Source organism: Heloderma suspectum, chromosome 1, assembly GCF_057233095.1.
Source record: "Heloderma suspectum isolate Gila_16-S chromosome 1, 16-S_ref, whole genome shotgun sequence".
Classification (NCBI taxonomy): domain Eukaryota; kingdom Metazoa; phylum Chordata; class Lepidosauria; order Squamata; family Helodermatidae; genus Heloderma; species Heloderma suspectum.
In genome coordinates, this window is record NC_139458.1 from 201030132 (window position 1) to 201048411 (window position 18280).

An 18280-nucleotide genomic window follows, 5' to 3' on the forward strand; every position below is an offset into this window, starting at 1 on the left:
CAAGGGGGCTTACTCCCAAGTCAATGCAGATTTTGTCTTATGATAAACTTGCAGCCTATGTTTATCATAAAAGAAAAAAAGAGACAAAAATATAATAATTCTGTCCACATAAACAGAGTCTCTGAAATTACACTGAATGCAACAGGGCCCATCAAACCTTGCATCTTTAGGCCGGACCTGTGCATTATGCAGTCAACTCATCTTTTAAAAAACCTGACAGTTAATTCTTCTCTGCAAAGGAGCAGGGTGGGGGTTGCTGAAAGGCTACCGGAGACATGCTTAAACCTTCACATGCCCACTGCTTCTCCTGAGCAACTTCACCACAGCTGCTTCCTGCCTCCCCCCTCCCCTACTGCCAGGGTTCTAGACCCATAATTTTGGGGTCAAGGAAAAGAAAGTGGCACCCTTAATGAAGTCTGTGATTGTAAGCTGATTTTAAAAACAAACACACATGGGCTGCTAGTGTTACAATTATAGACCTCATCACAGGGGTGGAGAACTTCAGGTCCGGGGGCCAAATCTGGCCTGCGTGGGGTCCCAATCCAACTCTCTGAGGTTCCCCAGAAGACCACGTCCTTTCCCCCAACAACCAATCATTCAGTGGTTTCTTGGCTTTTGTGCAGTCCCCGCCTTCTAAAATGTTGAGATGCCTCTCCTAAGGCTTAGTTTCTGGCAGTAAGAGCTTTCAGCTATAAGATGCTGGTATTTCTGACTCCGCCCCATTTGCTTTCAGTCCCGCCCTTCACTGGAATGTGGCCCCTGAGAGCATCTCCAAAATGGAATTTGGGCTGAAAGAAGCTCTGCACCCCTGCCTTTCCAAAAGCCAGCCTTGAGAATTGCCCAGACAGCTTCAGCTATTGGGAAGTTTAAAAACGTCATAATAATTTATTAAAGCTACTCACGCTCTTTGGGCCTGGAGTAGTATTTTCCAAATGCATTGTCTTTGGGAATATCTGGATAAAGGAATTTCAGTGGATTTTCAGGAATGTTCTCGGCTGCCATCACTTTGTAACTGCGAATGATATCAGGCAGGCTAACAGCCGTGAGCTCCTTCCTCGTGTAGGGCTCCACCGAGTGGAAGCAAGGATCTGGGGAAAAGCAGAACAGCAAGGGGAAGAGAAGCGTCACTGCACAATTAAAAGCTTGGGTTTCAGTGCGTTCTGCCTGACATGAAGCAAAGAGGATGCCAGTTGCTCAGATCTACTTTTCCTCCTTCATTTGTTTGTTTGTTAATAGAGAAGGGACCTAGCTTTGCATGGGTGGGCACAGCCCTGATGCCAACACAGAGAAGGCTGCAAGCGAACATACACAGCTGTCAGAGTTGGACGCATTGTGCTGGCCCTATCTAAAAGCAGACATGGCCACTGGCATCTCTAGGCACAGCCCCTGCCATGGTGCACCCCTACAGCCCCCTATCGGAGAGGTCTGCCCATTCCCTTCCCTTGGAGCGGGGCTACACCAAAGCAGCGGGGAGAGGGAAGCCTCTAACTCTACCCCTTTGCCTACCAATCTCTCCCCGACTTCAAACTCTATGGGCGGCAAAGGTAAGCGTGACTCAGGGAAGTCTGCCCCTAGGAGCTGAAGGTATTCGTGCAGGCTTCAGCCACACGGACACAATAAAGTTAGGGTGCAATCCTGCTGGGATGCCCGTAAGCTTACGAACTTGGAGGCTTACGGGCATCCAATGCAGAACGAGAGGGGGGCGGAGGCAGTCTTTGCCTCTGTGCTCCTCCTGCTCTGGATTTTGGCTAGACGGGCTTTTTCGTCTGTCTAGGTAGGGCTCTGCGGAGTGGGAAAGGAGGCTGGGGTGACCAGGGGATAAGGTGTAAGCCAGCCTCCCCAGTCTCCTCCCTGCCCATCAGCACTCCCCCTTTGCCCTCCTCTCCGAGGCTGCTTTTGCGACCTGGGAGAGGGAGCTGGTGGGGTTCTCTCCGCGCTGGCTGCGAGGGTGGGGAGCTCCAACTCCTGGGTCTGAGGTTGAAGTGCTGTCCCCAACTTTGGATCCAGGAATCCGAAATATCCTATGGCTCCCCAGACTCTGTCTAGGGCCTGTAGGATTGCTCCCTTAATTACTGCATTTTTAAAACAAAGTAACCCCGGGGTGCACACATAGGCTCCCCTTAGTATGCCATGTTTCAGGTGCCCAGGTTTCACGGTCTTGGTGTTATGGTGTTCCCCCCACCCCCAATAACATGAGAATATTGGGATAGCCATGGGACAAATGCACATGTTTCAAAAACAAAGACAAAGGAGGGTGAATTCTGGATAGCAACATTCCTGACAGCAAATGTCAGAAATGGGGGGAGTGGGCCAGGAATCTCTAAACCTAGTCCACATTGGGGCCACCCACCCACCCACCCACAAATCATCCCTGACCATTGGCTGTGCTGGCTGGGGCTGATGGGAATTGGAGCCCTACAATACCTGAAGTACCACAAGTTCCTCAGCCCAGTTGCAAATAGATCTTGACACCCATAATGACTAGACTCTTGCTTTTTTTAAAAAAAAAGATTGAGATTTCCAGAGTCTAATCCTGCAGGCAGAACAACATTCTGCCTTCTCATGGGATCACAGTGCACATACAGTCCTAGCAAACAACAGCTTTATTGTTCTGGGATAACTTCCTCCTACAGAAAGTAGAGGAAGGAACTAGAGGATCGGCTATCCTTGACTTGATCCTAACCAACAGAGATGACTTAGTGGATAAAGTAGCAGTTACAGGAACTCTGGGGGAAAGCGACCATGTTGTACTTGAGTTCTTGGTTCTAAGGGAAGCAAAAGCCGAGTGTAGTCAAACGCGTACCCTGGATTTTAGGAAAGCTGATTTTAATAAACTCAGAACAATGATCAGTAAGGTCCCATGGCAAGCGACGCTAACGAGAAAAGGAGTCCAAGATGGGTGGGAGTTTTTAGAAAAGGAAATTCTCAAGGCACAATCACAAACAATTCCAGCAAGAGAAAAAGGTGGAAGACAACAGAAGAAGCCAATGTGGCTTCACAAAAAGCTTAGGGATGACCTGAAAACAAAAAAGGACACATATAGGAAGTGGAAAGAAGGCCAAGCAACAAAGGAAGAGTACAGGCAGGTAGCACAGAATTGCAGGGATGGTGTCAGGAAGGCTAAAGCTGAGAACGAGCTGAGGTTAGCAAGGGATGCTTTAAACAACAAAAAGGCTTTCTTCAGCTACGTGCATAGTAAAAGGCAGAGGAAAGAAATGGTTGTTCAGCTATTAAATAAGGATGGCAAAACGATAAGGGGCCATCGTTGGAATGGAGGGGCAGGACTGCAGCTTGAGATCGACAGGCGTATGGTCAAGGAACACCTCATTACTTTGAATGAGTTCAAATCTCCAGGGCCAGATGAGCTGCATCCTAGAGTAATAAAGGAGCTGGCAGAAGAACTCTCAGAACCGCTGTCTATTCTCTTTGAGAAATCATGAAGGATGGGGGAAGTGCCAGATGACTGGAGGAGGGCTAATGTTGTCCCTATCTTCAAAAAGGGTAAAAAGGAGGAACCTGGGAACTACAGACCAGTCAGTCTGACATCAATCCCTGGGAAAATTCTGGAGGAGATGATAAAGCAATCCATCTGGAAGCACCTTGAAAACAATGCCGTGATTACTCGAAGCCAACATGGATTTGTCAAAAACAAGTCCTGCCAGACAAATCTGATCTCATATTTTGATCAAGTAACCTCCCTTGTAGACCGTGGGAATGCTGTAGACATCATATACCTCGACTTCAGCAAAGCTTTCGACAAAGTGCCCCATGATATCCTGATGAGCAAAATAGCTCAAAGTGGGCTAGATGAAACAACGATCCAGTGGATCTACAGTTGGCTACAGAATCGGATGCAAAGAGTGCTTATCAATGGGATCTTCTCAAACTGAGGAGAAGTAACGAGTGGGGTACCGCAGGGCTCAGTCCTGGGCCCAGTGCTCTTCAACATTTTTATTAATGACTTGGAGGAGGAGGGGCAGGGAATGCTGATCAAATTTGCAGATGACACAAAATTGGGCAGGATAGCTAATACTTTGGAAGACAGAAACAAAATTCAAAGTGATCTGGATAGACTGGAGCGCTGGGCAGAAAACAACAGAATGACATTTAATAGGGATAAATACCAAGTTCTGCACCTAGGAAAAAGAAACCAAATGCACAGTTACAAGATGGGGGATACGTGGCTCAACAACACTACAAGCGAGAAGGATCTTGGAATTGTTGTCAATCACAAGCTGAATATGAGGCAACAGTGTGATATGGCTGCAAAAAAGGCAAATGCTATTTTGGGCTGCATTCATCGAAGCATAGCTTCCAAATCTCGGGAAGTACCAGTTCCCCTCTACTCAGCACTGGTTAGGCCTCATCTGGAGTACTGTGTCCAGTTCTGGGCACCACACTTTAAGAAGGATGCAGACAAACTGGAGAGGATTCAGAGAAGGGCAACAAAGATGATCAGGGGACTGGAAACAAAGCCCTATGAAGAGAGACTGAAAGAACTGGGCATGTTTAGCCTTGAGAAGAGAAGACTGAGGGGAGATATGATAGCGCTCTTCAAGTACTTGAAAGGTTGTCACTGGAGGAAGGCCAGTATCTCTTCTTGATCCTCCCAGAGTGCAGGACACGGAATAATGCGCTCAAGTTACAGGAAGCCAGATTCCGGCTGAACATCAGGAAAAATTTCCTGACTGTTAGAGCAATACGACAATGGAACCAATTACCTAGGGAGTTGGTGGGCTCTCTCACACTGGAGGCGTTCAAGACGAGGCTGGACAGCCATCTGTCAGGGATGCTCTGACTTGGATGCCTGCATTGAGCAGGGGGTTGGACTCGATGGCCTTGTAGGCCCCTTCCAACCCTACTATTCTATGATTCTATGTTTTTGGAGATCAATGAAAGGAAAATTAAGACTATGGAAGGAGCACAATAAACCTCCTATTCCAATTCATTACTATTGCTTCCAGCACTTCCAGGGGATTACTTCAATGAAAAGGATGGTTCTTGTTCAGAACAGTGATGGAAACCAGCACCGTAGATTACAAAGCAGGAGGGTTGCCAACTGACCAGAAAAAACAGGCCCAACCTGATCCTGTCTTTAAAAGAAGCATCATCTGCAGAAGTCAGTAGGTGAACTTTTCCATGGCACAGAAATGAGCACAATCACTTATGCACAACAGCAGGGGCTTATGATTTTTTTTTTTAATGTGTGCTACTTGGGGAGTAAGACCCCCACTGAATCTGGGAGGACTGACTTCCATATGCCTTGGAGTGGGTTGTTAGTTTTGCCAACTGCCACCAGATAGGAGGCAAACCACTTTGCAGGCTTTTTCCTTCTGTGCCTTTAATAAAAATTAAGAACATAAAGCCTTTTAGTGCACAGGGAGAGTGCTTTTCAGTTTTTGCTTACCGTGTGCTGGCCCTTCCACCCAGGTAAAAGTGATTGCTCCTTCTCGGCTGCTTTCACTGAATCTCAGGAGAAATGTACCACTCGCCTTATCCTTGAGTAGGGCACGTTCGTGCTCTTTGCTGATAAAGCCCATGATGCTCCTTCAATGTTGAAAAGAACACACGTGCCACTTTAGTGCTGTTTGTACTGATTTACTATGTTTTGATCTGATTATGGTTTTTTATATTCTGGACCTTTTGTAAACCGCCATGATTGGTCTAGAAATACTATAAATAAATCTTGCCTATGCATCCTCCACACACACACTTTGTTTCAGCACCCTAATTTAAGGGGTGGAGAGAGACTTTGCGTTGTTTAGGATCAGTGGGTGTTGGATCCAGATTTATCCCAAAGGGGGTGAGGCAACCCTTTTCATAGCCCCCAGCATCCCCTCCCATATTATTCCAGAGCCCTTCCAACCCTCCAGAGGAGATTTTCGGGGGACACAGAGGGGTGGTGGTAACAAAAATCACCCCCCCCATTCCTCCTGCATAAGTAGAACTCCACTTAGCGCAAGTCTGGATCCAACCCTACTGCCACTCCCTTCTATTATTACCTTTTATAATTAAAGCAATCCAAGGTGAATTAAAAAAATATGCTTAATATGCCATGGAAAACAAGCTACAATACCTCTCAAAAGTGTTATTTCCAGCTTCCCCTGCTCTGCCCCTCCCACCCAGATACACTTTATGCCACTCCACAAAAAAGCAATTTCAGGGCAATTCAAGTGGTTTTGCAAAATGGACACACATTCAGCATTGCCTGCCATTTCATGGTCTCCAAGTCAGGTCAGTCTAGCTTATGCAATTAATTAGACAACTTTAACTTGGAGTTTATTAGCAGATCCCCAGGAAGACTTTTAAACTGTGGGCAGTAATGGGTTGTCTAGCTCCTTTGATGATGATAGACACCCCCCACCCCAAGGCATCCAAAATTAAACTGAAATCTCGTTCCCTTGATTTGATTCTCTTCCCATCCTTAGGACTGTTCCATGTGGTGCTGCATATACACACGGTTCTTTTGAGGCATGGGCAAAGTGAAGAATACTGAAGTCCCACTGATTTCAAAGAATGATCTTAAGAATGTACTCTAGAACTTCACTCTGGCTGGATTGTGCAAAGGGACATTAAATACTGCGAGACTTCAGTAAAACCGATACAAGACCTTTTCGATTTTGTTCCAAAATGGTTTGGCCTTCTTTGCATTCAGTATGCATTTGAATTTTGTACATATCTTTATGTTACCTTACTTTGCATTAAGTATTCAGTTTTAAAAACAGAAACAATGTGTTGCATCCAACGATAGTCTAACTTAAGTTCATTGCAATGGGTCTATTCTAAGTAGGACTAACATTAGATACAACCAATTGGAGGGAAACTCAGCAAGTAAGAAAACGCAGACCCTTTACGTTCTCCTTCAATGACAAGCAAGTCCTGTTTGAGACCCAGGCTTTACAAATAGGCCATTTTATACTTGCTAGCTCATTAAATAAAACATAGTCCTAAGTCACTAGCCACTTCAGTACTCTCACATGCCATCTAGTTTATTCACTCAATAGGCAATATACAAAGGGCTATAGTTAGTGAAACAAAGCCAATTCTAAATAAGATCTGATCTGATCTTGTCCTCAATTACCATTCAGGTGCTTTGCAAAGGAATTATTTGCTTTTCCTTCCATGCTAGATTCATTTGGCCCATTTTTTATTTCCAGGTCCATTTTCAATAACAGGATATCAAACTGAAACACATACAGAATCCCCAAGGGAATTAAGATGCCCAAATCCAATGGGAACCACAGTAAATTCCTTTCAAATGTCTTTTGATTTGGTATCCCAAGCAAGTGCATTCTGCTAGAAATCTCTGAAATTCTTACCCGTCATTCCAGAGGAAGAGAAGGTGTTTCTTAATGAGTTCAAGGATCCCTTCAACCCACAGCCAGAAGGGAAAGTTTTTATCATTTATGTTTTCCTGAAATGGAGACAAAAGAATGCGGTGTTAAGAGTTGCCAATTTATCTAGCTATGCTGGAACTCACATGTTAGAACACCAATTATGTATGTCAAGGGCACACTTAGGGATGCATGGATTTTGTTAAATCCATTCCACCTGTGTTTCCCAGATTGTCAGGCATTTTTTCATTCCATTGTCCGTGCATTGATGGAATCGGATTATTTTTTTAGGAGGGTACAAGAATGTCACCCCTGCTTACAAATGTTCAAGAAAACCCCACCCAAGTAAAACAAAACAATCCGCAAGTCCACAGAATCCATGCGACGCAGAAAAGGCCAGTCCACTGCGGAATCTGCAGGTCGGATTTGTACCAATCTGAACTCATTTTAATCCGTCATGGAGTTCTCCAACATTCCCAGGTATACTTTTAATTTCTATCTTCTTGCGGTTGTTTATGGTCTTCTGGATCTTTTTTGGAGGGTTTTTCGTTTTTTACTGCCTTCCCATTCTTATAAATAGTCACCTATCTGATAAGCCCTGTATTCAAGGAAAAATTGGTTTCTATGTCTATTCTTTCTGTAGAATACAGATACATTCTAGAATACAGATACATTCTAGAATACAGATACATTCTATCTCTATTAAACTATCTGATAAGCCCAGAGTCTTCAGTGAATCTAGGTAGTGTGTATGTGAGAAAGGGTGTTAGTAGCCAGATGTTTTTGGGCGGGCAATTTGCCAGCTACAGAGACTGCATTACGATAGCCCATGTGCATTGGTGCCGTTCTCCTGATCATGACTCAAGCTGCAAAGGCCTGAAACTACACACTGTACACATTCCTCCTGGCTGCATTAGAGGGAGAAGCAAGACAGTGAGGTCCCTTCCATTGGCTCAGCTGGGGCCAATGGCCTCATGGCTCCCACCCCTTCCACAACTGTCTCACGCAATGCCCATGGCCCCAGTCATGCCAGAACCGCATTCAGGTTTTTCTGTTCTTCCCCTGCCCCTGATCCCTTCTGTATCACATCCATTACACAGTCAGTAACCATTTTAAACTGTGAGCCACCTTGAGTGCGTTGGCAGAAAGGCGGTATCGAAAATATTTATTTGCTTGTTTATTTATATACTGCCCAATAGCCAAAGCTCGCCAGGCGGTTCACAAAAATTAAAACCACAAAGCACAGTATAAAACAACAGAAAATAGAAAAGCTTAAAACTACAAAATAACAGTACAGCCAGAATAAAACCTAGCAGCAATGCAGAGATTTAAAATATCAAAGCTAAAAGACTAGGAAGCTAAAATGCTAAAATACTGGGAGAATAAAAAGGTCTTCACCTGGTGCCAGAAGGAGTACAACATAGGCATCAAGTGAACCTCTCTAGGGAGCTCATTCCACAGCCAGGGTGCCACAGCAGAAAAGGCTCTCTTCCTGGTAGCCACCCACCTCATTTCCTTTGGCAGGGGCTCATGGAGAAGGACCCCTAAAGAAGATCTTAGAGTCCTGGTAGGCACATATGGGAGGAGGCGATCCTTCAGATAACCTGGCCTCAAGCCATTTAGGGCTTTAAATGTTAATACCAGCACTTTGAATCAGGCCCGGAAATGGACTGGCAGCCAATGCAGCTGGAAAAATACTGGCGTAATGTGATCTCGTTGGCCAGTCCCTGTTAACAATCTTGCTGGCCTATTTTGGACTAGCCGAAGTTTGTTAATATTGTAAATAAATTTAAAAGTGAGCAAAATCCTCACAGACTTGGCACTCAAGACTTTGGGAGTGGTGCATGTCACCTCATGGGTGGGGAGACACAATGTCAGTAGGCCTGGATCTGATACAGCCAAACAAGAAGGCAATCTTTCTGAGATGGGGGACGGCACCCCTCAGCAGCATTAGGGAACTCATGGCAAGAAAGTGGCAATTCCACAGCACTGAAACTCAAGCTGCTCCTTTCAGTCTCCTTCTTCCACTCCCTCTGTCGGGAACGTCACGTCCCCCTCCTGCAACTCTTTGGTGAGTTATTTACCTCTCTTCCTTCCTTGCCTCCTCCAGGCCTAATTCAGCAATGTACTTTCTGAATCTGTGTCTTGCCTACACCTCCCTCCCTCCCTCATCAGCACTACTATTTTATCCAGTGCTGCCCTCTTCCCTCCATTCCCCACCATCTGAGGGAGGGGTGGGTAGCTTGTGGCCCTCTAGATGTTTTGGCCTACAACTCCCATAATCCCTTCCTACTGGCTATGCTGGCTAGGGCTGATGGGAGCTGTGGCCCTCCAGATGTCCTGACCTACGAGTTGCATACTCCTGATCTAATGGCTCTACCCTGCGATCCAAGAAGTGCACCCGGTAGCACTTTTATTATTTGTGGGTGCAGCAGTTCATCTACTAAGTGGTTACATAATGGTGATAACTGCAGTGCGGCTATGCTGTTCATCAACCTATGCGAGACGGCCTGCTTTTCTGAAAACACAGGATCCCTCCCTTAGGTAGCAATCCCTGGTCCGGCCCCAATCCTCTTCCCCCTGCTGCTCACTGCTGGGGAAATGGGTCAGTCAAACTACCACCAGCACCACAGACGGTGGCTCAGTACATTTACCACTTCTCACGTGGAGTGGAGGCAACCGTGGTGTTTTCTGTACTAGTCAGCGCCCTCTGCTGGCAATCAACAAGAACGCAAGTTCACAAAAACTGAAGGTCAGGCCTCTTGTTCAAATAAGGTCAACTGAAGGTCAGGCCTCTTGTTCAAATAAGGTCAACTGAAGGTCAGGCCTCTTGTTCAAATAAGGTCAACTTGTTCAAATCAGGTCAACTGAAGGTCAGGCCTCTTGTTCAAATAAGAGGTTCTTTCAGGAAGTTGGAGACGGTACCGAAGAGGCACTGTTCTCCAGGGGGTGCACAGTCAACACCCATCACTGTCTGTGCTCACAGATTTTTCAAGTTTCTGCAGTGGCTCAAAAAAACAGAGTCTGACCAGAGAGGATGGTGGTCAAAAAGGAACGGGTGCGTCTATCAAGCCTGGCTGGACGCGCCCAATCTCGTCTGATGTCGGAAGCTAAGCAGGGTCAGCCCCAGATAGTGCTTGGATGGGAGACCGCCTGGGAATCAGGCCTCCTGCATTGAGAAGGGGGTTGGACTCGATGGTCTTGTAGGCCCCTTCCAACCCTATGATATGACTCTATGAAAAGCCATTGGCCGCCTCCAGTCCAGATAGCAAGGGTGATGGATACAATCAGTCCCAACCCGAGCCACAAAGGAATACATAAGAAGAGTCCTGCTGGATCAGACCAAGGCTCCATCGAGTCCAGCATTCTGTTCACACAGCGGCCAACCTGCTGTTGACCAAGAACCCACAACCACCCTCCCACCCATGTTCTCCAACGGCAAACACCTCTGTTGCCAGCAGCAAGCATGACTCATCCCCTCCCACACGTCACAGCTCCGGGTTCCCACTTCCCACATGGAATTATGGAGTCGTTGCCCAGCCTTGTCCGGTCACCCTGCCCCCACAGCCCAACACAGTGCAATTATACTCTGCAATTCTGATACACTTTTCCAGTGACCCACTCCTTCCAATGTGTAGGTGACCGTTACTTGGAGCAGCAGACATAGTCAGCAGGCAAGGGAGGGGTAGAAGCCAAGGGAGGAGGCCTACTTGAGCTCTCTGTGGGAGGCAAGGAATGGCTTTGCCTCAGGCACTCTGCAGTTTTCCTGGCAGAATGGCCCGCAGAGGGCTGGTGTGGCATAGAGAGCAATGACAACCTACGGCAGGGGTGGGTAACCTTTTTCTGTCGAGGGTTGCATCCTGTTGCGGGTAACCTGAGGGGGACACACCTCGGTAGTGGGAGGGGCTGAAGCCAACTACGGGCAAGGCCAAATCCAAAAGTAGGTGGGTCAGCCCTTCTCTCTCCCCACCTCCTCTTCCTTCCCACCCAATGGATTGTCAGGATACCACAGATTGCTTTTGCCAGAGTTACAGCCTGTTTGCTTACAGAGGACTTTTGAAATTAGGCCTAGCGCTACATGAAATTAAGCGGAGGGGCGCAGGTTGTCCTGACCTATGGGGATCCCCTCCTGGGCACATCCTTTGTACCATCCACTCCCTATGTGAGGCAAACTTCTAAGCAGCAAGGAATCATGTGCACCTTGAAGGAAGAAGCTGCTCCCCACACTGTTCGAGAGAAGTGTTTTATTTCTTTACCAAGGGCATGCTAAGCCCAAAGTGAGCACGATTCAGGCCCCTCAATTTCAGCAGGAGAAAGTTAGCACACATGTTTCATTCCCCCGGGCTGAAGAGGGCTTTCCTAATGGCTGGAGTCTGCCCCATTTAATTAGCTGAAGAAGAGGAGATCCTACCTTGCAGAACCTTGTCCAAGAAATCGTACCATCCGGAGTGCATGGTTTAGCTGAAGGAAACAATGTACCACTATGTTATTGTCTTAGGCAATAGGAATTCGTGATATACCTGTTAGAACACAATGCTGAGATTAAATCTCATGGCCCGAGAACACAAAAAATGAAAATGAAAATCTGTTTTTATCACAGCTCTCCAAGGACAGAGTGTGAGGAAGGACCTCCAGGAAAAAACAGTCCAATGAAAACATGGAATAGGGCCTTCTCTATTGCCATGCCAAGGCTTTGGAATGCCCCAGAGATCTGCTTAGAACCATTCCTAACAACATTTGATCCACACCGAAGACTTCTGTTTCTGGCAGGCTTCTGACCTTTAGCTGTCTGGCTTTGTTTCCTGTTTTGGGGTTTTTCCCCACTTCCTTGCTATTATTTTGGGTTTTATTTATCTGTTGTTTTACAGGTGGCTTCCCCTACAGATACTAGTTTCTAATTCACATATTTTAATTGATTTGTGTTTTGCCTTAAAAAAAAAATTGTTGTGAGCCACTTTGCATCACTCATATTGCGGCAGAAAAGAAGGATGGCAACACTTTTCATAAATAGTAAAACATACTAAGCATCTATTTATAAAAATATTGGCGAGTTGCCTTTCTGCCCCAAACATCCTTCACAGCAATATACAACCAGACAGTCTTTACAGCCCACCTCAGGATGTGTAAGGATGGGACCCAAGCTGACCTCCTTAGGAGGGAGTTCCCTAATAAGGAATATGCTCTGCAAAACAGGAAGGCCACATGGAAGATAAGAAGGGAATGTTCTGAGAAGCAACAAGACGAACAAGGAAGGTGTCAGAAGGAGGGCAGAAATCAGACATGCCCCAGGCTTGGCAGTTCATGCCAAGGGGACTGTGCTGAATGTATTTCTCCAAGAGTAAGGGTGCAATCCTATTCATGTTTCACCAAAAATAAAGTCCAACATCTCCCAGCATTCCACAGTCAGGAGTTGGAAATGCTGGGAGTTGTAGGACATTTTCCCATCTAAGCATGCATAAGATTGCACCCCAATTTCCCCAAGTGTAAGCTTTACATCAAGGGTAGGCAACTTGTTTCTCTCCAAATGTTTTGACTTACAAGCACCACTGGTGCTGCTGGACAGGGCTGATGGGAGTTGTAGGTCAAAACATCTGGAGGGCTACAAGTTACCCACCCCTGCTTTACAACAAGGAAAAATGAAGAGGTTGGAGTACTTAAATAAACACTTGCAATTTTAACACAGGAGGGGGGGGAAAGCAAGCACAATGAAAAGATGTGCCAAGGCTAGAAATAATTTCAAATGCCACAGACCGAGCAGCTTTTCCCCTAGCATGTTCAGCTGATCCGCACTGAGCCCTCTTTTCGTGACGGATGAAAACTGCCAAGTCAGCACTTCGGAAAGTTGAGACCACCTTGCGTGTGGCGGATTAAGAAAGAAGGACAAATTCTAAAGAGAGAAAAAGGAGAAAGGGGGGGGGGAAGAAAGATTTAGAATTTGCATATTACATTTCCCACCCTTTCTTCCAAGGACCTCAAGCTGGCATCCCCCCCACAACCATTTTATCCGCACAACAACCCTGTGAGGTAGGTCAGATTGAGAAATGGTGACTGGCCCACGCTCACACAATTGAGCTGAGCAGAAATCTGAGCTTGTGTCTCCCCAGCCCTGGTTTGAAATGAACCACTTTGACCATTGGCTCTCATGCTGGCTGGGACCCAAAACCTACGTGGGAAGCCTGCTCCCCTTTACTAATCCCACACAAGAAGGCTTCAGTGTGTAATAATTTGGGGAGGGGGGAGGTGGCTTCTGATGCAGCACGAAGCATTGCTAATTGGATAAAGGAAATAAGGGCAGTCCACTGTGCAAACAGAAATGGTTACATACCCCTAAGGGGATCTCTGGACTCCCAGCCAATGTAAGCAAAGATGTTATGAGGGAAGGAAGCCGAAAAACAAAGCAGCAACACTCCACAATCGTAAAATGTTATTGTATTTGCAAAAAGTAAATATTCAACTGGACTGGATTTTTCAAGTCATTATCTTCCCCCCACAAGGTTCATCTAATATTTTTAGAACTGGCAGGCAACTTAAATATTCCTTACTTTCTCTTCGTTTGACAGTTTATTGCAAACAAATACTTATACTTCTTTATAAGTTTGGAAATTCTCTCTACATTTTCTCTCAGCTTCCTCCACTCCTATGTTATAGAGCCAGGGTGCACGACATGTGACCAAGGGTCCTCCAAGGCCTTTACTGTGGCCCACCAAAGATGCCCCCCTGCCTGCAATTTCCCTGCTGCCCCTACTCCCTTCCCCAGATATTTTCATTCAGATTACTCTGGCCTTCACCACACAGCGCTAAAATCCCGTACCCTTACTGGAGCTTCTGCTTCCAGATTCTTTGCAGGGTTAAGGTCAGCTCCTTTACACAGGCTGTTTTTTCCAAGGCTTTGTTTCTCTGCAAGTTCTATATGTTTCATTTTACAGCCACTAGATGGCACTATGGTTATAGCGGAACTGCACAATTTCACATAGCCATTACAACAGATTAATATTTATTATTACATTTTCCGCAATCTTTTAAAAAGAGGGATAAATGGCAGGAAGTGCAGGAGATGCCCTGGAGGTTGACAACATCGTGTAAAGGACCCACAAACCTCCATGAGTGACCAATCACGAGCATGCAATAAAAGCCTTGTGTAGAAATGCTCTCTTTCACTGCCATTGCTAGCAGTGAGGAAAGAGCAATCTGTGGCAGGATCGCTGGGGTACCTGGGTGCATGTGGCTCCCGATTCAGCCCCATCCCGTGGGGCCGAAAAGGTTGCACACCCCCATTACAGGCTTATAATACTGACCATTCATTTGTAGATCTTCCTACTTTTCCATTTATAAGCTGGTGTCAAGAATGATGGCCTGCTTTTCCACTATAAGACTAGGCACGTCATGTCTGAGGCAACCACCTGGAACTGTGTGTTATCTAGAAGCTCCCTGGCCCTGCTGTTCAAGGCCATGCTCAGTCCTTGCTAATTGGAAAAGAGATAACAGCTGGGCTTGGTGGGAAGATCCTGCCCCTTCTGGAGTGAGGGTGGTCCATCCTGGGGCTGAGCTAATGATTGGCTAAGGGAAATCTGCCCTAGGTTGCCAGGGCTGGGCCTTAAAAGGGGGCTGAGGTAGACATGTGGTGTCTCCCTTCGTTCTGGTGGGTTTCAGACCTGCTGATGGCTGGATGCTATCCTGGAAGGTCCATACTTAAGTATGTACAAGGATAGGCTAGTTTATTTATTTTGCTTGGGGGTGCAGTACAAAAGCTCTCTGTGTATCCTGGTTTCCTGTTTAAGTATTTCAGTTTTGTAACCCTCTGTATAACCTACCACCTCTAATTCTCCCTTCCCCTCTATCCCTTTTCCTATAATAAACATTTAACCAACTCCAAGTTGGTGTGATTCCTTCTGAGTAACCTCAGTGCTAAGTTCAGTGCCTTTTGGCTTAGGAGGGTGGCTACTGGGTAATTTCGGGGACTTGAGGTCAGGCTTGGCCTGTCTTACCTTACAGGGATGTTGGGACTGGTTCCAGCAATCTTTCACAGCTGGGTTGGCACATAACGCTAAACCATGGTTTATGTAACTATGAGTTGTTGAATTGTGGGTTCTTGTTACATGCGAACCCAGAACTGTGGGTTGTTCATGGGTTGTTTCAGCAGGCTAAAGAGGAGGCAGGCAATAGTAGTAAAAAAAGAACCCAGCCACTTTACATGCCAGTACTACAGTGCCACAAAGGCATGTGAGGATACAGGGAGGAACGGGTGAAGGGGATGGGAAACAAACATGGGTTAACTCTGGGAAAGGCAACAATCCATGAGTTAATTAAATCATGGCTTATTGTTATGTGTGAACCAGGACTTAGTCTTGTACTAAGATGGCAACCGGTGGGATTTGTTTTGTTTTTCTAAAAACTGGTATATGATTATCAGTATCGGTAACGTAAGTGATTTCTGTACATCTTTCTCAAGCAAAGAACATTTTTGTCTGTGTAATTTAAAATGAGAGACTGTTACTTTTGTTTAAAAGTTCCAGAATATGCTATGTATACACGGTTCCCATAGTACCAATATTAATGTGATAAGGTAAAATCCACCATCACATGAGAAGTCTGCTCACATAGCAACATGACTTTTTGCCTCCTCTCCTTCCATCTGCAGACCCTGTGCCCCCAAATCTTCTCCAGCAGATCACCCAAACCCCTGGAGTAGATTCTGAGGGCACAGGGTGTGTGGGCTTTCTGCAGGGGGGAGTGGGGAGCCGTTCTCCCACTCCTAGCCTCTAGCTTTGCTCTTTCTCTACCTTTTTGCTTTGCTGTTCCCACCGCCCCAGCCTCCGGTGTTGCTACTTCTCTCTCCCTCTCTTTACCTCACCATTTCTCCCCCTCCCAGCCTCCAGCCATGCTCTCTCACCCCTCCACTCCTTTGCCTTGCTATTTCCCCCTCCCTCCCAGCCTCTAGCCTCACAATTTCTCTCCCCTGCCCCTCTTTAGTTCACTTTTGACTAGCCAGACCCCCATAGCAGCCATTATGTGACTAGCCACATCCTCCATGGGAGCCATTTTATGGTGGTGCCCATGGCAGTTTCTCAAATTCCCAAATGTGCCCATGGGTCCAAAAAAGGTTCAGGACCCCTGATATAAAACATCTAAACCAGGCTTCAACATACTACTGAAGAAACCAATAGAACTTTCTGATTAAATTGGAAAATGTACCATTGTACTTGAGAGGTAAGTGTCTGTTGGAAATGTCAAAATGGTGAATTGCAAAGTAGTGCAATCTTATCCCTGTCTACTCAGAGATAAGTCCTACAGACTTCAATAGGACTTACTCCCTTGTGATGGTATCTAGGACTGCAGCCTTAACGTAGTTTGCTTTAATACAGTTATTTTTAGCCATTCCAGTTTTCTGGTTTTTATTTTTTCTTGAGCTTAAAGAAAAAAAGAAGATGCCTGGTAAGTTACCTTGGGCTCATTAGTCAGCATGTTGTACCATAAAATAGAGGCCCATCCACTCGGCAGCTGGCTGACGTTGGAAATTACAACGATAGGAAGAGAGGTGGTCTAGAAAGGAAAGGTTGCAGGGAAAAGTTGAGCAAATGCTTATAAAACTGTAAATATCAAATAAATGTGGGGGGGCCCCAAGAAAATGCTGAAATCTAGCCTTACCCAGCCTGGCGCCCTCTGGATGTGTTGACTACTGGGGATTATGGAAGTTGTAGTCCAACACATCTGGAGGGCGCCATGTTGGTGAGCGGGTGCTAAAATTCTTTGTTCAATGGTGTCACTTCATCACACCTTGGCACCTCTCCTAGAGACTTCAACAAAACATGGCAGGATATTCACCAAGGACACTGGCAGAGGCTGGAGAATGATTTTTTTAAATGAATTAATAAAAACAAAATTTGAATGAGCCAAAGCCCCAAGGTAGAAGAAACAGCACCTTGTGCTTCAGACTTAACGCACCCTGAAGCATTTTGCAATCAAGGAAAGGAAATCCATCCAACCATTTTAAAAATAAAAGGTGAAGGGCTGTGTTAACAGTTTGGCTTCTAAGCAAACTACGGACAAGCCTTTTCTCTTAAGCTCCCCTTACCCTTGTGACGCAAACAGCCTTATGTCCTAAGAACGCAAAAAGCGCCCTGTTCAAACACACCAAAGGCCTACTAGTCCAACATTCAGTTTGCACAGAGGCCCGCTCACCAGTTGCCTGTAGGAAGCTCACAAACAGGACGGGTGCCGCTCATGTTCCCCAGCAACTGGTGTACATAGGCACACTGCCTCTGATACTGGAGGGAGCACATAGCCAGCTGGACTAGCAGCCATCGATAGCCCTGACAGCCACTGATGATCCTCCATGGAGTTCCCTCATCCCCTTTTAAAGCTATCCAAATTGGTGACATCTTCTGGTAGCAAATTCCATAGTTTAACTGTGCACTGTGTGGAGAAGGACTTCCTTTCATCTGTCCTGATTCTCCACTCATTCAGCTTCATGGGATGACCCCGGGTTCTAGTACTATGTGAACATCACGTAACATTCGCCATTATTTTAGACACCTCTATCATGTGTGTCTCCCCCCGCCTGCTCCTTACTCGCTTTTCTTCTAAACAGTCCCAGATGTAAAGTTTCCTCACAGGGGAGTTGCTCCAGCCCCGGACAGTGTTATTGTCATATAATGTAATGATCGAGGATTGTGGAAATCCTTGATGGCGGCTGCAGCTGCTGCAAAAGTGTCAACTCATAAATCCAGTGAAAAGGTACCAGCGGATTACGAAAATCAAGTAAATTTTAAAAACAATGATTCTGCATATAAATTACAGTCATCCAAACACCATTTCTGCATCACACACCTCAAACCTCCTCTGGAACACAGAAATATCAGCATATGATGGCCTTTGTAGTGACTGTGATAGATTCAGGAGCATCCTTAAACATGTCTGCTCAGAAGGAAGGCTCATAAATTTAATGG

General features: G+C 45.9%; 1 protein-coding gene across 2 annotated transcripts in view; it reads right to left on the reverse strand.

Moving 5' to 3' along the window:
- The window catches only part of STAT1 (signal transducer and activator of transcription 1), a 50874-nt gene that overhangs the window by 5797 nt on the left and 26797 nt on the right, over nt 1–18280 (reverse strand). For both annotated transcript variants that reach the window (XM_084816276.1, XM_084816285.1), the window contains 6 exons: nt 16776–16874; nt 13086–13221; nt 11746–11795; nt 7320–7414; nt 5408–5547; nt 903–1088 (listed from right to left, as the gene is read on the reverse strand). In XM_084816276.1, coding sequence (XP_084672402.1) covers nt 903–1088; nt 5408–5547; nt 7320–7414; nt 11746–11795; nt 13086–13221; nt 16776–16874 — 706 coding nt within the window. The remainder of the gene's footprint in view (nt 1–902; nt 1089–5407; nt 5548–7319; nt 7415–11745; nt 11796–13085; nt 13222–16775; nt 16875–18280) is intronic.